At 39.0% G+C, this 16,117-nt stretch overlaps 1 protein-coding gene across 10 annotated transcripts in view; it reads left to right on the forward strand.

The window, feature by feature from the left end:
* The window catches only part of LOC117414964 (ELKS/Rab6-interacting/CAST family member 1), a 374,494-nt gene that overhangs the window by 115,800 nt on the left and 242,577 nt on the right, over positions 1-16,117 (forward strand). For 5 of the 10 annotated variants that reach the window (XM_059026821.1, XM_059026823.1, XM_059026824.1 and 2 more), the window contains 2 exons: positions 2,140-2,175; positions 6,633-6,826. In XM_059026821.1, coding sequence (XP_058882804.1) covers positions 2,140-2,175; positions 6,633-6,826 — 230 coding nt within the window. The remainder of the gene's footprint in view (positions 1-2,139; positions 2,176-6,632; positions 6,827-16,117) is intronic. The other 5 variants (XM_059026822.1, XM_059026825.1, XM_059026826.1 and 2 more) reach the window with 1 other exon arrangement.

The following is a 16,117-nucleotide window of genomic DNA, read 5'->3' on the forward strand; positions in this document are numbered from 1 at the left end:
GAAACAAGCTCCTGTTACAGAATACACAAACTCCACAATTAAAGGCAGCGTTTGATTGATTTTATAAGGGAATCCGAGGAGAGCTGTGCGCTTACCAAGCACAGGTGTGTATCTAGAACTGGCTACTGTACATTTTAAAGATTTATATGTGTCATTCTGTTGCTCGGTTTCATTTTTATCCCTCTTGGCTTCCATTTGTCCAGCAAATTGCCTATTAAAGAAAGGAGACTAACCCTTTTCTGTACAGTAAATGTGTTTGCATTGGTTTCCTTTGCATCTTTTTGAGATAGTAATTTCTTAATTCTGTGTATAAATGGTCATTTTTACCACTGCATACATTTCAAGCCATGCTTGTTTGAATATTTAAATAATTGTCCCAGAACAAATTTTTAACTATCCAAAATTAACCTTAACCAATGGGGTGATTCATTTTCTTTTGGGGAACCTAACACCCCAATCCGATTGGTAACTGAAGTGATCATTCACATCTGTTTTGTTAGCAGTTAAAATTGGGGTCTGACGAATCAAGACCAACAGGACATAAAGTGATATTTCATTCCACAGAGTTCTGGGAGCCTGAACTAAGCTAGTTCAACATGGAAAGTTCAGTACACATGTCAGCAGATGCAAACCAAGTAAGCGTAATAGAGCACACAGCACTGGACTTTGATCTGTGCACTAGAGCATTGTAGAGAATTCATTGCTTATACCGGTGTGCTTTTAAATTCAAGACAGAGCTATAATATTGAAGTAATAATCAATTAATTATAAATATTGTGCTATCCACAGTAATATCTTTATTCTATCCCTTCTCAAATTAACTGCCAGTTTTTAGTTAAGTTTTATCGGATAGAAGCTCAGCTGTGCTACAGTATCAATAATTTACTAGAGCGGTCTTGGTACCTCATTAATAATTGATCTTGTCCCTGATGCAGTTACTAAGGTTTTGCCACGCCGCAGGGAGTGCTGCCTGTTTTCTTTTTACTTTTTTCAAAAAGTTAAAAAAGAAAGAGCGAATTGAGAAATAGAGCTGGTGGATCATGGATGTGTTCTGCAGAGCAGTGAACCATGTGATGTGACACGTGTATAAGGCCTAGAGCAGTTAGCTGCTGTTACTAGCTTTCCATAAAATGAGTAGAAGCAACATATATTTATGGAATGGCAACTACTGATGGTCCTGGTGTGACTGATAAGAGAACACAGCAGGAGTCCATTGTTGCAGAGCTGACCACCCTACTGTCAGACTAAAAGAATCGATTACCGATTTACAAGGGAGTTCTTATAGAGCAGTAGCAAAAAACATGTTAAAAGTAGCAACTACACAAAGACTCTGCTTCATTAGTTTTCTGCTCAATAAACACTTGCGTGTTTAAATCGCAATATTAACTTGCTGCGTTTTGACTGTACTTGTCTCTGTCTGAGACTGCAGATTGGTCCTTGCATTATTTTCAAACCCATTAATAACCTTAACCCCTTCAGGTACACAAGGAATTGAGCGCTTGTTCAAACGGTTTCTTCTTAAAATACATTTGAAAGTGACTTGAATATCACAAGGAGAAAACTGACAATTTGGAAGACCAGATCCAACTTGTCAGTAAATTTTAAACCCTGTTTCATGCGCCTCATTTTAAAGAGAAAGTTAGCGTCATTTTATTTGTGGCACACATATGTCCCTTGTACCTTCAAGGGTTATTGACACTTCAAAAGAGCCATGTTGTGGAACGCAATAAGATGTATATGGCACAAGAAAACCATCCTTTGAACAAAACTAAATAATTCAATAAAGATAGTGGATTCGCACAGGATAATCCAGGGTACTGTGTTCAGTCTTATTTCTTAAATTGGGAGTAACTGACTAAGCCCAGTTAGGTTTGTCAGTTACCATTGTTTAGTGAGGTACAGTATTTCTTAAGAAATATGTAAAACCGAGTCCTATCGTACATGTTGTTTAATAACAACCTTGTTTAACTTTTGTCACTTTATGAATGAGCCATATTGTCCCCAACCCCTAATATACTGGAACTTTTTCTTTTTTTGAAAGATGTAATCTGTTTAGTCATTGTTCTCTATACTTTTTGTTGGTCTCTCTCCTTTTTACCTCCTTTTCTCTCTCTGTCTCCTGTCCTTTTTCTCCAAAAGCACACTGAGCTCTTGTCAGGCCATCCCTCCAAACTCGTAAGTGCCTCACAATCTGAATCTCCATTGTTTTCATCTGATTGCATGAGTCCTTTCTGCATCTTCTCATGTCCCCTCGCCTCTGCCTGTGTGCCGATGTGTGTGAACTGGTGTCAGCTTAAGTACAAGTGACACCATGTTTGGGTTGGGGGTGGGGCATCAAGAAATCCCGAAGGTCATCCTACAAAAGCAGACGATTTCAAACCAGAAAACATGTAGCCCTCAAGCCTTATTCAACCAGAATATTTTCAAAAACAAGAATGGGTTGGAGTAAAGCCTTTGTGAATCTAAATAGATTTTTTTTATTGATCAAAGCCAACTGGTACAATTTAATCAATTCATCTTTGAATCAATTTAACAAACCTGCTTGAGTTTGTTCAAATAAAGTAAACACTCAATCAAACTCCTTGAAATAGACTGAATTTATTGAACCAGCTGCCTTGTCCTGGTGTTTTTAAAGCTTTAACTTCTGATAGTCTCAAACCTGGTTCAAGAACTGAAGCTTGAAGTATTGCCCAGTGATTTTAATCAATTCGCATACAGTTGGTTTTATCTCTGCAGCACGTTTCCTTAAAAAAAAATACAGGGTGGGTAAAAAAAAAAGAAAAATCACTCTGCTTGCCAAGTCACACATGCATGCTGTATGCATCATATTAAAGTTGTATTCAAGAACTATCCATTGTTTTCATGAACCTTCAAAGAGTGATACAAATGATCACTTTGCTCCATTATTGAAAGTTACCATCCATCTGTGCACAAATACTGGTCTTCAAAAAACATTCCTTAAAACAGAAGTATGGTTAGGTAGGGTTTTATCATCAAGAAAACATAAAAGTAATGTCATTGAGTGGTTCTTATTGCAAATACTGAAAAACCCTGTATAACTGTGCTTTGATCTGAGTTAGAAACAGCTTCTACAGTTCATACGCATCGACAGTGTTTTAGAATTTTCACATCCTAGCCTTATATTTAATGTATTATGTACTGCTTTTTACTGTATCTTGTAAAGCGCTTTGTGATGGTGGTCCACTATGAAAGGTACTATATAAAATAGATAGATTGATTGATTCTATTTGCCTGCCTGTAACCCAGGCTAGATCACTCCAAGTGTATTTAATAGAAATAAGAGCCAACGCCATCTAGTGCACAGGTACTAAAGAGCAAGTTTATTTTTTGTAATTCTGACAATACACAGGTTTCCACTAGATGGCCCTTACTTCTACAAAATCACTTTGTAAATCATCTATTAACAGACAGGTCTTGCATATATGTAGCATTGCACACACAAATACACATTTGAAAACACAGTACATCATGCCATGCAAACTGGAGACTGCTTTTAAATGCTGCTGTCAGAAATGTGCCCACGCTTTTCAGACAGTATTCAGAGTGTATTATTTGGCCTCTGAAATGGAAAATTCTGCAGTTCTTCCCAGACTTTTAATAAGTAAAAAATATTAAAGTTCCTTAAATGTCTACTTTAATAATAATACATATAATGTCTAGTGCTAATTCCTGGCAGCATGTTAGCAACTGGGTCTGCATGATACTGTACCTAGCTTAGTAACTGTACTACTTTGCCAGTTTATACATTTTGAGTATTAATCAAGACAGGAAGCTCCCTGCCAGCTGAATGGGGGATCACATGCATTAATAACCTTTCTGAGATCCTGTCTAGCCTGGCGCGAGAGGGGCTTTATACAGTGCTGTGTTAAATTACCCTTATTACTGGTAAACAATGAATTTAATTACTCTATACTTCAATACAATGTCTCCTTGGCTATGAGTGTGAGCCAGTGCTGTGTTGAAGAGTCAGGTCTGTCGGTTTTAATCAGAGGTTTCTTTGCTGTTTAGTCTATCCAGGATTTGTAGCTGTTTTATTTGGGACGGGGCCCATCATTGTTTTTAGTTTTTGAGAAAGCTATGTCTTGGTAAAAGTAAATTCTTCCATCCATTTTTGTTTTATCCAAAATGCATAATCCGAGAGGTTTGAAACACATTTTTATTTAAGCCAGGAGTATTTCAAAACAATAGCACATGACATCTTGCAGTGGAAAAAATCAGTTTGTAAAGCAACACCTAATAGGCCGCAAAAGGAACGTCAATATACAGTAAAAATGCAATGTCTATTCAGAGTACCTGTCCAAACCCCGGTTCTTTTTCTAATCTTTTAATTTAAGTTCCCAAAACTAATACCTGCTCCTTGTAGGTTGAAACACTACCCTGGTCCTGGTTGCACACTCGGTTGTTGGAGGTTTTAATTATTTTATAGAGACAGGTTTGTTGTCCGGGATGGCGTAGGCAGTCCTGGTCCTTGGCTCATAGCTCTGGGTAGTGTCAGTGGCTCCCTTTTAGGACATGCCCACCAGCCGGTCCCAGGATTCCCAGGATTCCCTGTAAACACACTCGGCTGGCAGCACGTCTGGGACGGAGCGTCTGGCTCTCAAATATTTGCAGACATAAACACGAAAGGAAAAATCAAGCAAAATGCACAAAGCATTCTTATTTCACATGCGAGGCCTCAGCCCTCCCACAAGAACATACTGTACTGTGTACAAAAACATGACACTGGACTTGAAATGCTTTTATAACTAGGGGTCTACCTAATTCGCGATTTCGCGGAAATCGGGAAATTGAGGGATCACTGCGAAATTCACCTATTTTATGGGCCAATGCACACCGGACTAGTACAGAGAGAAAAAAAAATAAAATTTTTTAATGAACTACTGCAAACTGCAAGCGATGCAAACTACGTATCTTAATTCTGTAGATAGACATTGCACTTAGGCAAAAAAAAAAAAAAAACCTTCCTTTTGACAAATAACATTTAAAAAAAAAAAAAACTCCACGTTGGTTAACTTTTTTGTTTACTGTTCACATGACAACAGTGTTTTAATCAGCCTATCAGTATGTCTGTACTGGCTTTTCTGTGACCTGTACTGTACAGTAGGAGGTGGGATAAAGCCAGTGTTGCATTGTTATTTTGATTTTAGGTTGCTAAAATCTAGTTTTCAGCATTGGAGGTAAAATACCAAAAATGGACGACAAAGCAAAAAAAACAAAGTGTATTTTGACTGAGGATCATGTCAAGAAATTTCCCAAAGAAACTTTACATGCAGATGGAGGGGAGTTGTTTTGCACGTCTTGTAATGTGACTTTGGAGAAAGTACGATCGATCGCTATTTAGCTTCAGAATCACACATTAAACGAAAGAATACCAGATGCTGCTAAACAGAACGTAAAACAAATAACTTTCAGAAAAAAAAACTTGAAAGTCAGCGCAGGCAAAAAGTATTCCTGTCCGTTGTAGCCAAATTAAATCAATACTATAAGTACGATCTAGCACAGCCACCTCGCTTCAACAACCTGCTGCTTACTTTTTAAATGCAGTTAGAATTTGAGACCCGAATAGCACGTTTTCTTTCTTTAGACTCGATACTAATAAAATAAATTCCTGGATGGGACAAATAACATTACAATGAACATGCTGCATATATGGCTTTATTAAAGTATGCCAGATGCCCTTGGGTAACCGGGTTTTGGGACTGTTTCTAATCGATTTCCACATCTGTATAACTTGGCAAAGCTTTGCCTTACACTTCCAACCAATTCAGTGGATGCAGACGTGCAGTCTCAATGTATGGGCAAGTCCACACCAGACGGAGAATGTCGGCAGCAACTGCTGGGTGATGTTGCATGCAATGAAGTGTTAGTAAGGAAGCAAATACCACTTTTTTAGGCTTTTAATGCTCTGAAATATTGTCTACTTAGGTTTATTTAATGTTTAAACAGGTCTGTGAAATCCTAATTTTATTTCATTACCTACCCAGGAAAAATATGTAAATTCTCAGCGATTTAAGTAGACCCCTATAACATGTTTAAATCCCAACCAAGAAATGCATAGAAGATGGACCAGTCCAATCCGAATTAAATTGCATACACAGGGGTAGACCATATCCATTGTATTAGAAACCCCATACTGTAGGCTGAGACATGCAGTTGTGCTTCTGAAATGTGTTGGGGCTCAACAAGACAACTGAAAAACAGGCTAATTTCTCATTGGTTCAGGCACTTTGCCATTTCATTTGGGACGTAAACACGGCCCGTATCATCACTGAATGAAAATCAATGACATTTTCTTTCTTTTTTTCTTTTTTTCTTTCTGATTTTGGTTTCCTGACACCTAAGATGACACACCAACCAGTGGCGACACTGACAAAAGCGCCTGCCTTCGAATCTATGATTGAACTTTAAAATGAAACTTTAAAAAGAACCGTAATCTACTAAAAAAAAAAAAAAAAGTATATATATCTGTTAAAATTGTTATAAAATTTAGACCCTAGGTCATGCCAGTTTATATTACTTTGGAATATGTCTTTTTTTGTTGTGTTCTGGTGTCCCTTTGGACATTCTCAATGGGTAAAATAATTGAATTGATCTCTTCATCGTCCCTCCAGGCCCTGGAGTCTGCGATGGAGGCGCGGATGAGCACAGAGCTGTCTGATCGGATCCAGGGCTTGGAGAGGGAGGTGGAGCGGCACAGGGACGATGCCAGCAAGGCACAGGCAGAGGTGGACCGCCTGCTGGAGATCCTGCGGGAGATGGAGAACGAGAAGAATGACAAGGACAAGAAAATCACTGAGCTGGAGAGGTAGGAGGGCTTTGTGTGTGTGTATGTGTGTTTATGCGTGTGTTTCTGTGGGTTTGGAGTGAGTGAGTGAGTGAGTTTGTTTTCAAAGTGAACCAGGATATTATTACTCACTGAGACCAATGTCTCATTTATAGGGAGGCACCCTGTTTGACACATACCAAGGTTATAAACTTGCACATGCCTGCACCCAGTCCCAGGTTTCAGAACTGCCCTCAAGTAGGTCAATTATTGAAATGATCAGGAGGCAGGAGTTATTCATGCTGTGATAAGAGCAGTCAGATCTGAGTATATTAATCAGCCTGGATGCACCTGACCATTTCAGTAATACCTCAGCACTGGTAGTTCTGAAATCCAGGACTGGGTGCAGCACTAGTGTGAGTTCTTTAACCCTGAATACATTATAAAATATAACATATAAGAGACACCATATCAGTTTACCTGTAGTCAGTTAAATACTTTTAAATATATATGTAGTCAATTCAATAGTAGTTTTGATTCCGAAAAACCAATATACATGCCAAACTCACATGGGTTTGGAGGAATCGATGATTCTGAACCTGTGCACTAGAATCCCCAACCCGACTTTATTTCCAAATGGGTTTGCATGCAGGATATATAGAGAAGATTCGGGAATCGAGTCCTCAGATAGGTGCATATAAATAAGTTATAGATAGATAGATATTTATAGATAGATATATAGTTTACTGAAATGAACTGCCAAGTTTATGATGACCAGACTGAAACATTTACAAGGGCACTAACAGACATGAACTACATTCTCTTACTCTTGGTTCAGTATACAGTTCATTAGGGCACAATGTAGCGAACCAGGTTTCCAAAAACACTTTTTATAATAAAATGCGGTAACGTGTGATGGTTTTATAAACAGACCAAAGTGAAGACTGATTTAGATATTGATCAGATGTTTTTAAATGAGATTAAAACATGCATTTCATGCTCTGTGCTCATGACTCAGAATAACATTGTGTTGGAAGTCAGCAGTTGGCGTGCTTCCTGTTGGCCTCTAGTGGTTAGTGCCTGGGAGGTTGGTTAATGTTTTCTAGCTGGGAATAAGATTGAATCAATTTTAAAATGACATTGCGACACGTTGGATGCGTCATTACAATTGCTCTCAGTGGCGTTTGTTGAAATTGCTTGAAGAATTATGCGTGTAAACAAAAAAGGCTGCATTCTGGTTAGCACAGTGGTTTGTTGCATGCAGCTATTTTCATGCAACTTGTTGCACTGCGTGGAAAGGGTTATCAGAGTGAGAGTTTGATAATACACTAGCCTTTCACCTTTGGAGGCCAAGTAACTAACAAGTGAAACTGAACTGCTTCCTCATCACCTGAAAGAAAAGGTGCTTCCTACAGTCCTGCCCAGTCCAGGGCAGGCCTGAGGCATGGAGACTGACCAGGTCCCTCACTACCAAAGAGAAAGGGTTCTCCATTGAGCCCAGGGCAGGTTTGGGGCATGCTCTCTGGGCAACAACCTGGAACTTTTCAAACACATGGTAACTTCTAAAGCCAATAAGAGGGTGGGTGGGTACAAAAGCAGGTTACAAACCTAACAGCCAGTAAAACTGTTGATGTCCCATCGTGATTGTATGTTTGTTGCTTTTGTTGCGGAGCGGAGCTTGTGATTCTTGTCCCGTCTCTCTGTGTGCTAACTCTTGTGCTCTCTGTGTCCATGTATGTGCGTTGCCATCTTGTTGCTCTTTGTGTTTTTTGTGTCTCTTTAACCTTTTCGTTTGGCCATGTGTCTACCCGTCCCTCTCCGTCCACACCTCGACTGTGCGTTTGTGTTTGTGTGTGTCTGTCTTCTTCCCCCTCCTGACATGTCTATCCTTCAGAAAGCAAGCTTCCCGCACCGCTCAAGGTCACCAGCAGGTGGCAGTGCCAGGCCCACAGCACATGGGGGGGTTTGTGTGGGACTTCTTTGGAAAGTGAGTCTGAGATACATGGAGGTTTTGGCTGCACGCTGACCTATTCAAGCTTCCCTCGCAGGAATGGAAACCAGACTCCTGTTGCATAGAAGTTTCACCCACTCCAGGTTTTACTGTGAGGCTGATTTTAGCCCAGTGCATAAGTAACAAGCTTAGGTGTATCTTATTAAACTCGCAGTAAAACCAGGAATGGATCAAACTGCTCTCAATGTGAGTCTTATTCCCATCCCTGTTCCTTGGTCTTCCCCTCCCCTCCCAACGCTGCTGCTTTGTTATTTCTTTGTTATTGTTTAATTACCTTGCTGAAAGTTTAAGTCTGGGCATTTCATTTTTGTTGTGCACTAAAATCTTATGCTGTGTTTTCAATTAAACACTGTGATGTTTTAATCTGTATACAGGATTGTTCAAAATGTGCTTGACTAGTTCAGTTCAGACGCCGGATGAAATATACATTTCTACTACAAGCACCCCAGCACTGCAAGGTTTTTAGAGAAGTTTTTTTTTTTTTCTTTTTCTCCCAATCAGTTTTTTTTTTTTTTTATCTACACAATTTTGAAATGTCCAGTTGCCTCACTGCTGCAACCCCCTAACTGATCAAGCAGACCACCATCCAGCTACTGGCATCTTTTCTCTCACGTAACCTCGACAACAGAAGTTAGCAAGCTACTTTCTCTGCTTGGACTCTCAAGGCGCGTGATCAGAATGGGCAAACTTGCCCCAACTGAGTTTTCCACAGAGCAAGCAGGATTCAAACATACCTTTGCAAGACTCAACCTGCAATTAGAGTACCAACGCTAATACTAGATGACCCATGCCTGAGTCATTATGACAAGATAGTCTTTCTTCTTCCATTTTTGCTGTGATCCTTCCTAATTCCACCCATAACTGAGACATACACCCAGATGAATCCGTGCCAAACCAATGGCTACAAAAATGGTAGACAGAAGACAATAAAAGTAGGGTCATTCTCAGTTATTATTCCCTCCTCTTCTAACTGCCCTAACATAACAAATGAGATTTCTGTAGTTTATAGGTAAGTATCATACTACAGGTTTGAGGAGATGCCACTAAAACTTCAATAATGTTGAAATACACAGGCTTCCTGAAAAGCGTGTGAGAGCTGCTGATAGAGGAACACAGTATTTACTCAATGAGTTCATATAAGAACTACAGCAACCAATGACATTGAATAAACACATGTATTTTAGTGTGATGTTTTTATTAATAACATATTATTTGTAATTGATGTCCCGTGCATCATATTAGTAACACGAAGATGATGTGGTTTACAGTCTAGGTTTATTTTACATCTAACAATATATGCTTAATTAAAATGCATCAACTAAAATATTTCACGGTATAGAATTTGTATATAGTGGTAAGTTAACTGTAAATAAAACCCGTAATGTAACAAAACAATGTAAGACTTGTATCAGATATTATAGAATATACTTGAATTGCAATGGTAAATGAGTAACAGTTAGTAAAACTGAATATAAGCAAATGATCCTGCTTCCTAGGTGATCAGTCAACAAAATTTCATTAGATCAGTTAATCCTTTCTTATGCAGTGGATTGTGGGATATGGGAAGACTAAAGGTAGTTATTTGTTTTTTGCTGTCTGTTTAGTTACAAACTTGCTAGGACTTTCTCCCAAAAGGAAATCTGGATTTAACACTGAACTTGGATGCTGAAACCTACATAGTACCATAGAAATGTATTAGACCTTTTCAAATGTATTGATGGCATTTTACTTGGTTTTGAAATGCACCAACAAAATGGACAGTATATACTAAATGCAAAATTTTTAAAAATAAGTTAACCCAGTTGCATTTAATGTTATTTACCTTAAGCTGTGCAGGGAGAGAAATACATTTTTTATAAACTAAATATTTTTCAAATGTATTTTGCTGAACAAAATCAAAAAATCTAAGGCCCCATAGTGTGTAACAGACTTTAAACTTGATCTGCTTGTTGTGCTAAGGCAGAGTTACAGTAGTAGCCTACTTTATACTGTGTATTACTATGTAAAGTATGCAGAGGAATGTAGTGTTAAGAACTGATGCCAGGGTCACTAAAATGGTGTGTATTATCCATAGGAGCGTGTAATACAGCAAACTCATCACAGGAATGACGAGCAGTGCGTGGAATGCATCGGAACACGTTTTATACACTTGCTCTGTTACAGCCTTAGTCTCCACCCACTTCCTCATGCTGTTGCCACATGCCCACTTCCACTGAGCCATACAAACTGGCCAAGTCAAGTGAACCACCCTGTAGTACACTACTGTTTCATAGCTCATTGAACACCATGATTTTTTTTTTCTTAATAATTATTTATTTTTGGAACAGTCCATAAGTGACTGACTGACATCTAATTTAGTTGGACATATACCGTGCTTTTGCTCGTAGTTGCTGATTTCACTTCGTTCCTGAATGCAGGTTAGCTTGCTCTTTCCACGTGCAGACTGTACAGACAGGCGGTCCTGACCTCAAGAGACTGCATGGGAGAGTGATTGTGTGGATAAATCAAAGCTAGGCATTGCAGGGGAGGGTATGCCTGACTTGGAACGTTGTTGGATTTGAAGTTTTGGCTGCATGGGCTGTGTCTTAAAGGGATACTTTCAATCATCAACCATCAACCATCAGACAGTTGCCGCTGTAGTGGTCTTTTTTTTTTAAGCAGGTGACAAAGGAAATATTCTGAAAATGTTGATGGTAACTGTGAGATGTGCACTTTTATGGTCAGCCATCATCCATCTTGTAGGTTTGTTGATGCCAAGGGATGGGAGCACACTGCAGTAGCCTTTCCTACAAATTGTTTTTAGTTTTTATTTGACCTGTGTGTAAAATAAATAATACTACTGCTAATATTTTTTGCTTGAGTGGGCTTGAGTGAAGAATATGTGTATATAGTATGATAAATGGGTGTAGCAGTTGAATTAAAACCCACCCTTGTTTATTACAAGGATCCACAGAGTAGATAGACAGGTGGTGGAATTGGAAAACTAAATCTAAATCTTACAGCAGAGGTCCTGCAACAGTATCTCCCCAAGCCTATAAATATGCAACACAGCAGACTAAGCAAATCCTGAGAGCAGTAAAAATAAGTTTGAAAGGGATGAGAATTCCCTTGACACTTTGTCATCCATGTATTCTTAGTGAGCTGCAGCAGGTCCACATCCTGTAAGTGCAAGGAGTGGCACATTTCATGGTTAGCTATTCAAATGCAAAGGTCCTGTAGATCTCAAGGGGCAGAGTGACTCATTGAAAGGAGGGAGCAGTGTACATTTATTTTCACATTACATTTAAAGATGCAGCACTTCAGCACACCTGACCTTGAGAGTTTGCCAGTCTCGCTCTGATGAGGCACCCTCGATCCTGCTAGAAGGGCCTTGAGGATAACTTGGATTAATCAAGGCAAATTTTAAAGAAATGGAAATCTTCCAAACAGATTAATTTTTTTTCAGTAAAACTTTTTTTTCAGTCTTTCCGTGGATCCTTGATTATTTTATTATTATTTATTTCTTAGCAGACGCCCTTATCCAGGGCGACTTACAATTGTTACAAGATATTACATTATTTTTGATGGTTTGCAGTCCAGTACCAGCCTTGATCACTGCCTGTCAGTGTGCTTGTCTCTTCTCCATGTGATTTCAGAACAAAGTCAGTCACTTGCTGCTGTATCTCTCCTGTGCTGCTCAGCTATATTTAGGTGACTCAGTGTACTAATATTTTGGTGAAATCCAAGGAATGTACATATGGTTTTGCCCTATGGTTTGAGTAAACAAAGTTCTGGAAAATATTGACCACTATCATTAACTTATTTAATACCCGGAAAATCAATATAGCCTACAGCTTTTTTTTTTGTAAAAAAAAAAAAAAAAAAAGGGCTCCAAGTGGAAGATGCAGTGAAGTGCCAAAATCTTTTTTTTCCATTTTAAAGAAAGAATCTGTGAAGAATGTGGTTACATTTGTATTTGCATGCCATTTATAATAAGATTAAACCATAAGAGAGAGGCTGTAATATGATATTTACTTCATCGTATTTTCCAAAAGCCATTTCTACAGGTTGTTTTGTAAGTACACATTCTATGTCAAGGATGTCAATATGAGTTATTTAAGTGGTGATAATGTTAGAGGTAAAGTTCTGTGACAAAGCCATTCTTGAGTGCTCGATGCATGCTGGAATGTGCTAAAATAACCAAGACTTATAAGCTTGCTTCCAGCTTTCTGAATGATTTAAAAATGGCAATAATGAACACATCTTCTCACATGATTGATTTCAAAATAAATAATGATATGGCGTTTGCGAAACACAGAACAGAATCTGATTGTTTGACTACAATAAGGTGTCACAGTGAGTCAAGCTGCAAGACTTCAGGCAGGTTGGGTTCAAAGCTGACATTGCAGGCAGTCTCATGAAGAGATGCCAGTGGTTTGAAGGACCAGGAGACTGATCTGCTCACTGGAGATAGGGTTCTCTCCTGGGCAGGCTTCAGACAGACTCGCAGGTACTAAAGCAGGAGAAACACTTCTTAAACTGTTGATAACAATATCACAAATCATGTACTGTAAGAAAATGTGTTCGTATGTTCAATATTTTAGCTAATTTTGCCCAGCAGCATGCATATTTAATTGGCCATCAAGCTTAGACAGTCTACAGTTCAGAACAAAAACCAGACAATGGATCACACAGAATTGCAATGTTGGATTAGGGTGAAACCCTCGATACCTTCACTCCTGTTAATCTATAGAAGACCAAGCCTAAAAACAAAATGGATTATGTAAAAATAATCCCTTCCTTGGTGACAAGTCCATTGTGAATTGTGAGCCTATCAATGGGCCTGACTAACACAGCTTTAATAAAAGGTGGAGCAGAGACCAATCCGGGGCTCATTAGTGCACGTTGCAAACTAGCGGGTGACATCTATCTGAGAGAAAGGGTGTTTGGATTTAGGTTTTCTTTCATAACAGCCTTTGTTCACCCAGCAGCCAAATTGTTTTGATTGCAGCCGAGAGCTAACAGAAGAAATGTCAAAAGTCTCACAGCAGAATTAGAGCAGGCTCTGCTTAAAAGTTACCAAGTCTTGGAAAACATCTGGTTCATTAAGATCTATTAACTGTTCCCTCTACGTGCAAAACTCTGGCAGATAGTTTACATAACTGTGCTTATCCTGTAACTTGTAATTTAGTGTTGGCTGTTTGAAGCCAACTAGTGCAATCTGCAAAAGCCTTTGAGAAATGTGCTCAAATACATTATAAGTCGACTGTTGTCCAGTACAGTGAATGTAGTACCAAGAGCGATACAGAAATTTCCATTTGCTTAATAAGAAGGCACAGTAGTGCCATTCTTAACCAACAGATGGTGAGCTTGTAACATAAATGAAGGAACACATCTGTACGACAGTGACACCTTCTGGAACTAAAACAATACTGCAGGATAATTGTTTTATGTGATTTGGGTGTTAGGGGTTAGATGTTGCATCTAGACTGAAGGTGTTAATACATCTTATGAAAGACAAGTTACTAGTCTTAGTCTGTTAATCCTGTTTGGAGTTTAAAAGGTTTTAGACCTTTATTGGGATGTCCAAGCATATCCTCTTCCTCTGTCTGTCTGAGTCTTGCTGGTGTGCTGTGCTTCGTGCTGTGTGTGTTTACTGGTAACCCCTTCATCTCTGCCTGCACATTAACTTTCTCGTAACTCTTTCCTTCACATCTGTGCATTGGATTGCTGCCTTCTCCAGCTTGGCTTCAAGGTCAGTAGATGGTTTTGAACTAACATTAAAACACATCAAATACGTATATCTGCTTTTATTAGTACTTCTTGTATATAATATATATGATTTCAATGTGCCAACTTATGCCATGTCCATTCCATGCAACACAGTGGTTGAAAAATTGAAAATGCTATGAGTCTACAGTTCATACAAATATGCAAATTTACTGCTGTTTTGTTTGAATTGTATATGGAATAGTATATGACTTCTTGCATTCAGTATTCAAATATTCAGATGATTTAGAACGTGGCTGACTCAGCTGAAGTGCTGACAGTGTCTGGAGTATAAGTTCTGTTCATTTTCAGAAGCTGTGAAGGAATTGAAGAGCAGGAATTTGGGCTTGTGCAGAATATCCATTGCAGCCTGTGTTTACTTTTTTTTATATAAAACCATGTCTGCTGTTTAATGGCAATAACCTCTAATTAAAACACATGTTTCTTAATCTGTGCAGGAATCTATAACGTTTTGTTACATGGTATCATTTGATGTGCATTTCATTTCTACCCTTTTGCTTACAGAAATGCAAAGACTCCTTAGTTCAAAAACGAATATGGTCCCACCATCTCCAAAGATTAATTTATATTATGGTCCATTTGAAATACTTAAATTACCTTTAATAGCAGTGATGCATTAGTAGGTTATCCCTGAATCAGCTTTATTTACCTTAGGTGTACTGCTTTGACTGAATTGCGCCATGATACAAAGCTGCACAGTAGTTTTTCATGATTGAATCTAGCCCTCAGTATGCCATGTTTTGGCTACCAACGGATGGTCCAGACTCGGGGGTCCTCAGAGTTCTTTGGCTACGTGTGTATTACTCATGAGGTCAAGGGCATGATCATTTCTCTCTTCACATTTTATAATAACTGCTTACTGTACTCCTGAAATGTAAAATAAAAGGACATCAAAGTAGTTGTATCTAACAGAAGTACATAAATCTAACCCATTTTGCACTTAGCTACAATGCATAGGTCTCAGATGTGAACTGTTTGAAGAGACATTCATCTGGTAATACTGGTTTGCTTGCCTGGCCTTCCAGGAAGTTACTTCCTTCGTCATTTCACCCCAGCAGTGTCTTTTCGGTCAAAGCTTGTTACTGGCTGAAAGCATGTCAATCAATAGGGAAAACGGCTTATTGGTTATTAACAGGAAATAAGCCAGTGAATTGACCCAGGAAGTGCAAGACAGTCCAAAAGCCTGGCTAACAAACAGAGACCTATTTAACTTCGAGAAGTACCAGACATCCTGTTTTAAAATGAAGTTACATGTTTGCTAAAACATGTGCTTCACTTTTGAGACCTATACAATGAATGGATGTGCATGTGTGACAGGACAGCATCACTGGCAAGCTGCTGCCACGCACCTCCTCACATGGCCACCATCGGACCCCCCCCCCCCCCCCCCCCTTCTCTCATGTCTGTCCATCCCCACGTGAACACTTGTGGGTGGGTTGTGATTGGGGCTGTAGTGGAGGTCTCCTCACCTCCTCCTTCTTCTTCTGCCAGAGTGTCCTCACTGCTGACAGTGAAATTGTGACAGCGGTGCAGGGCACGCCGGCAATGCTGAC

Source organism: Acipenser ruthenus, chromosome 7 (genome assembly GCF_902713425.1).
Source record: "Acipenser ruthenus chromosome 7, fAciRut3.2 maternal haplotype, whole genome shotgun sequence".
NCBI classification, from domain to species: domain Eukaryota; kingdom Metazoa; phylum Chordata; class Actinopteri; order Acipenseriformes; family Acipenseridae; genus Acipenser; species Acipenser ruthenus.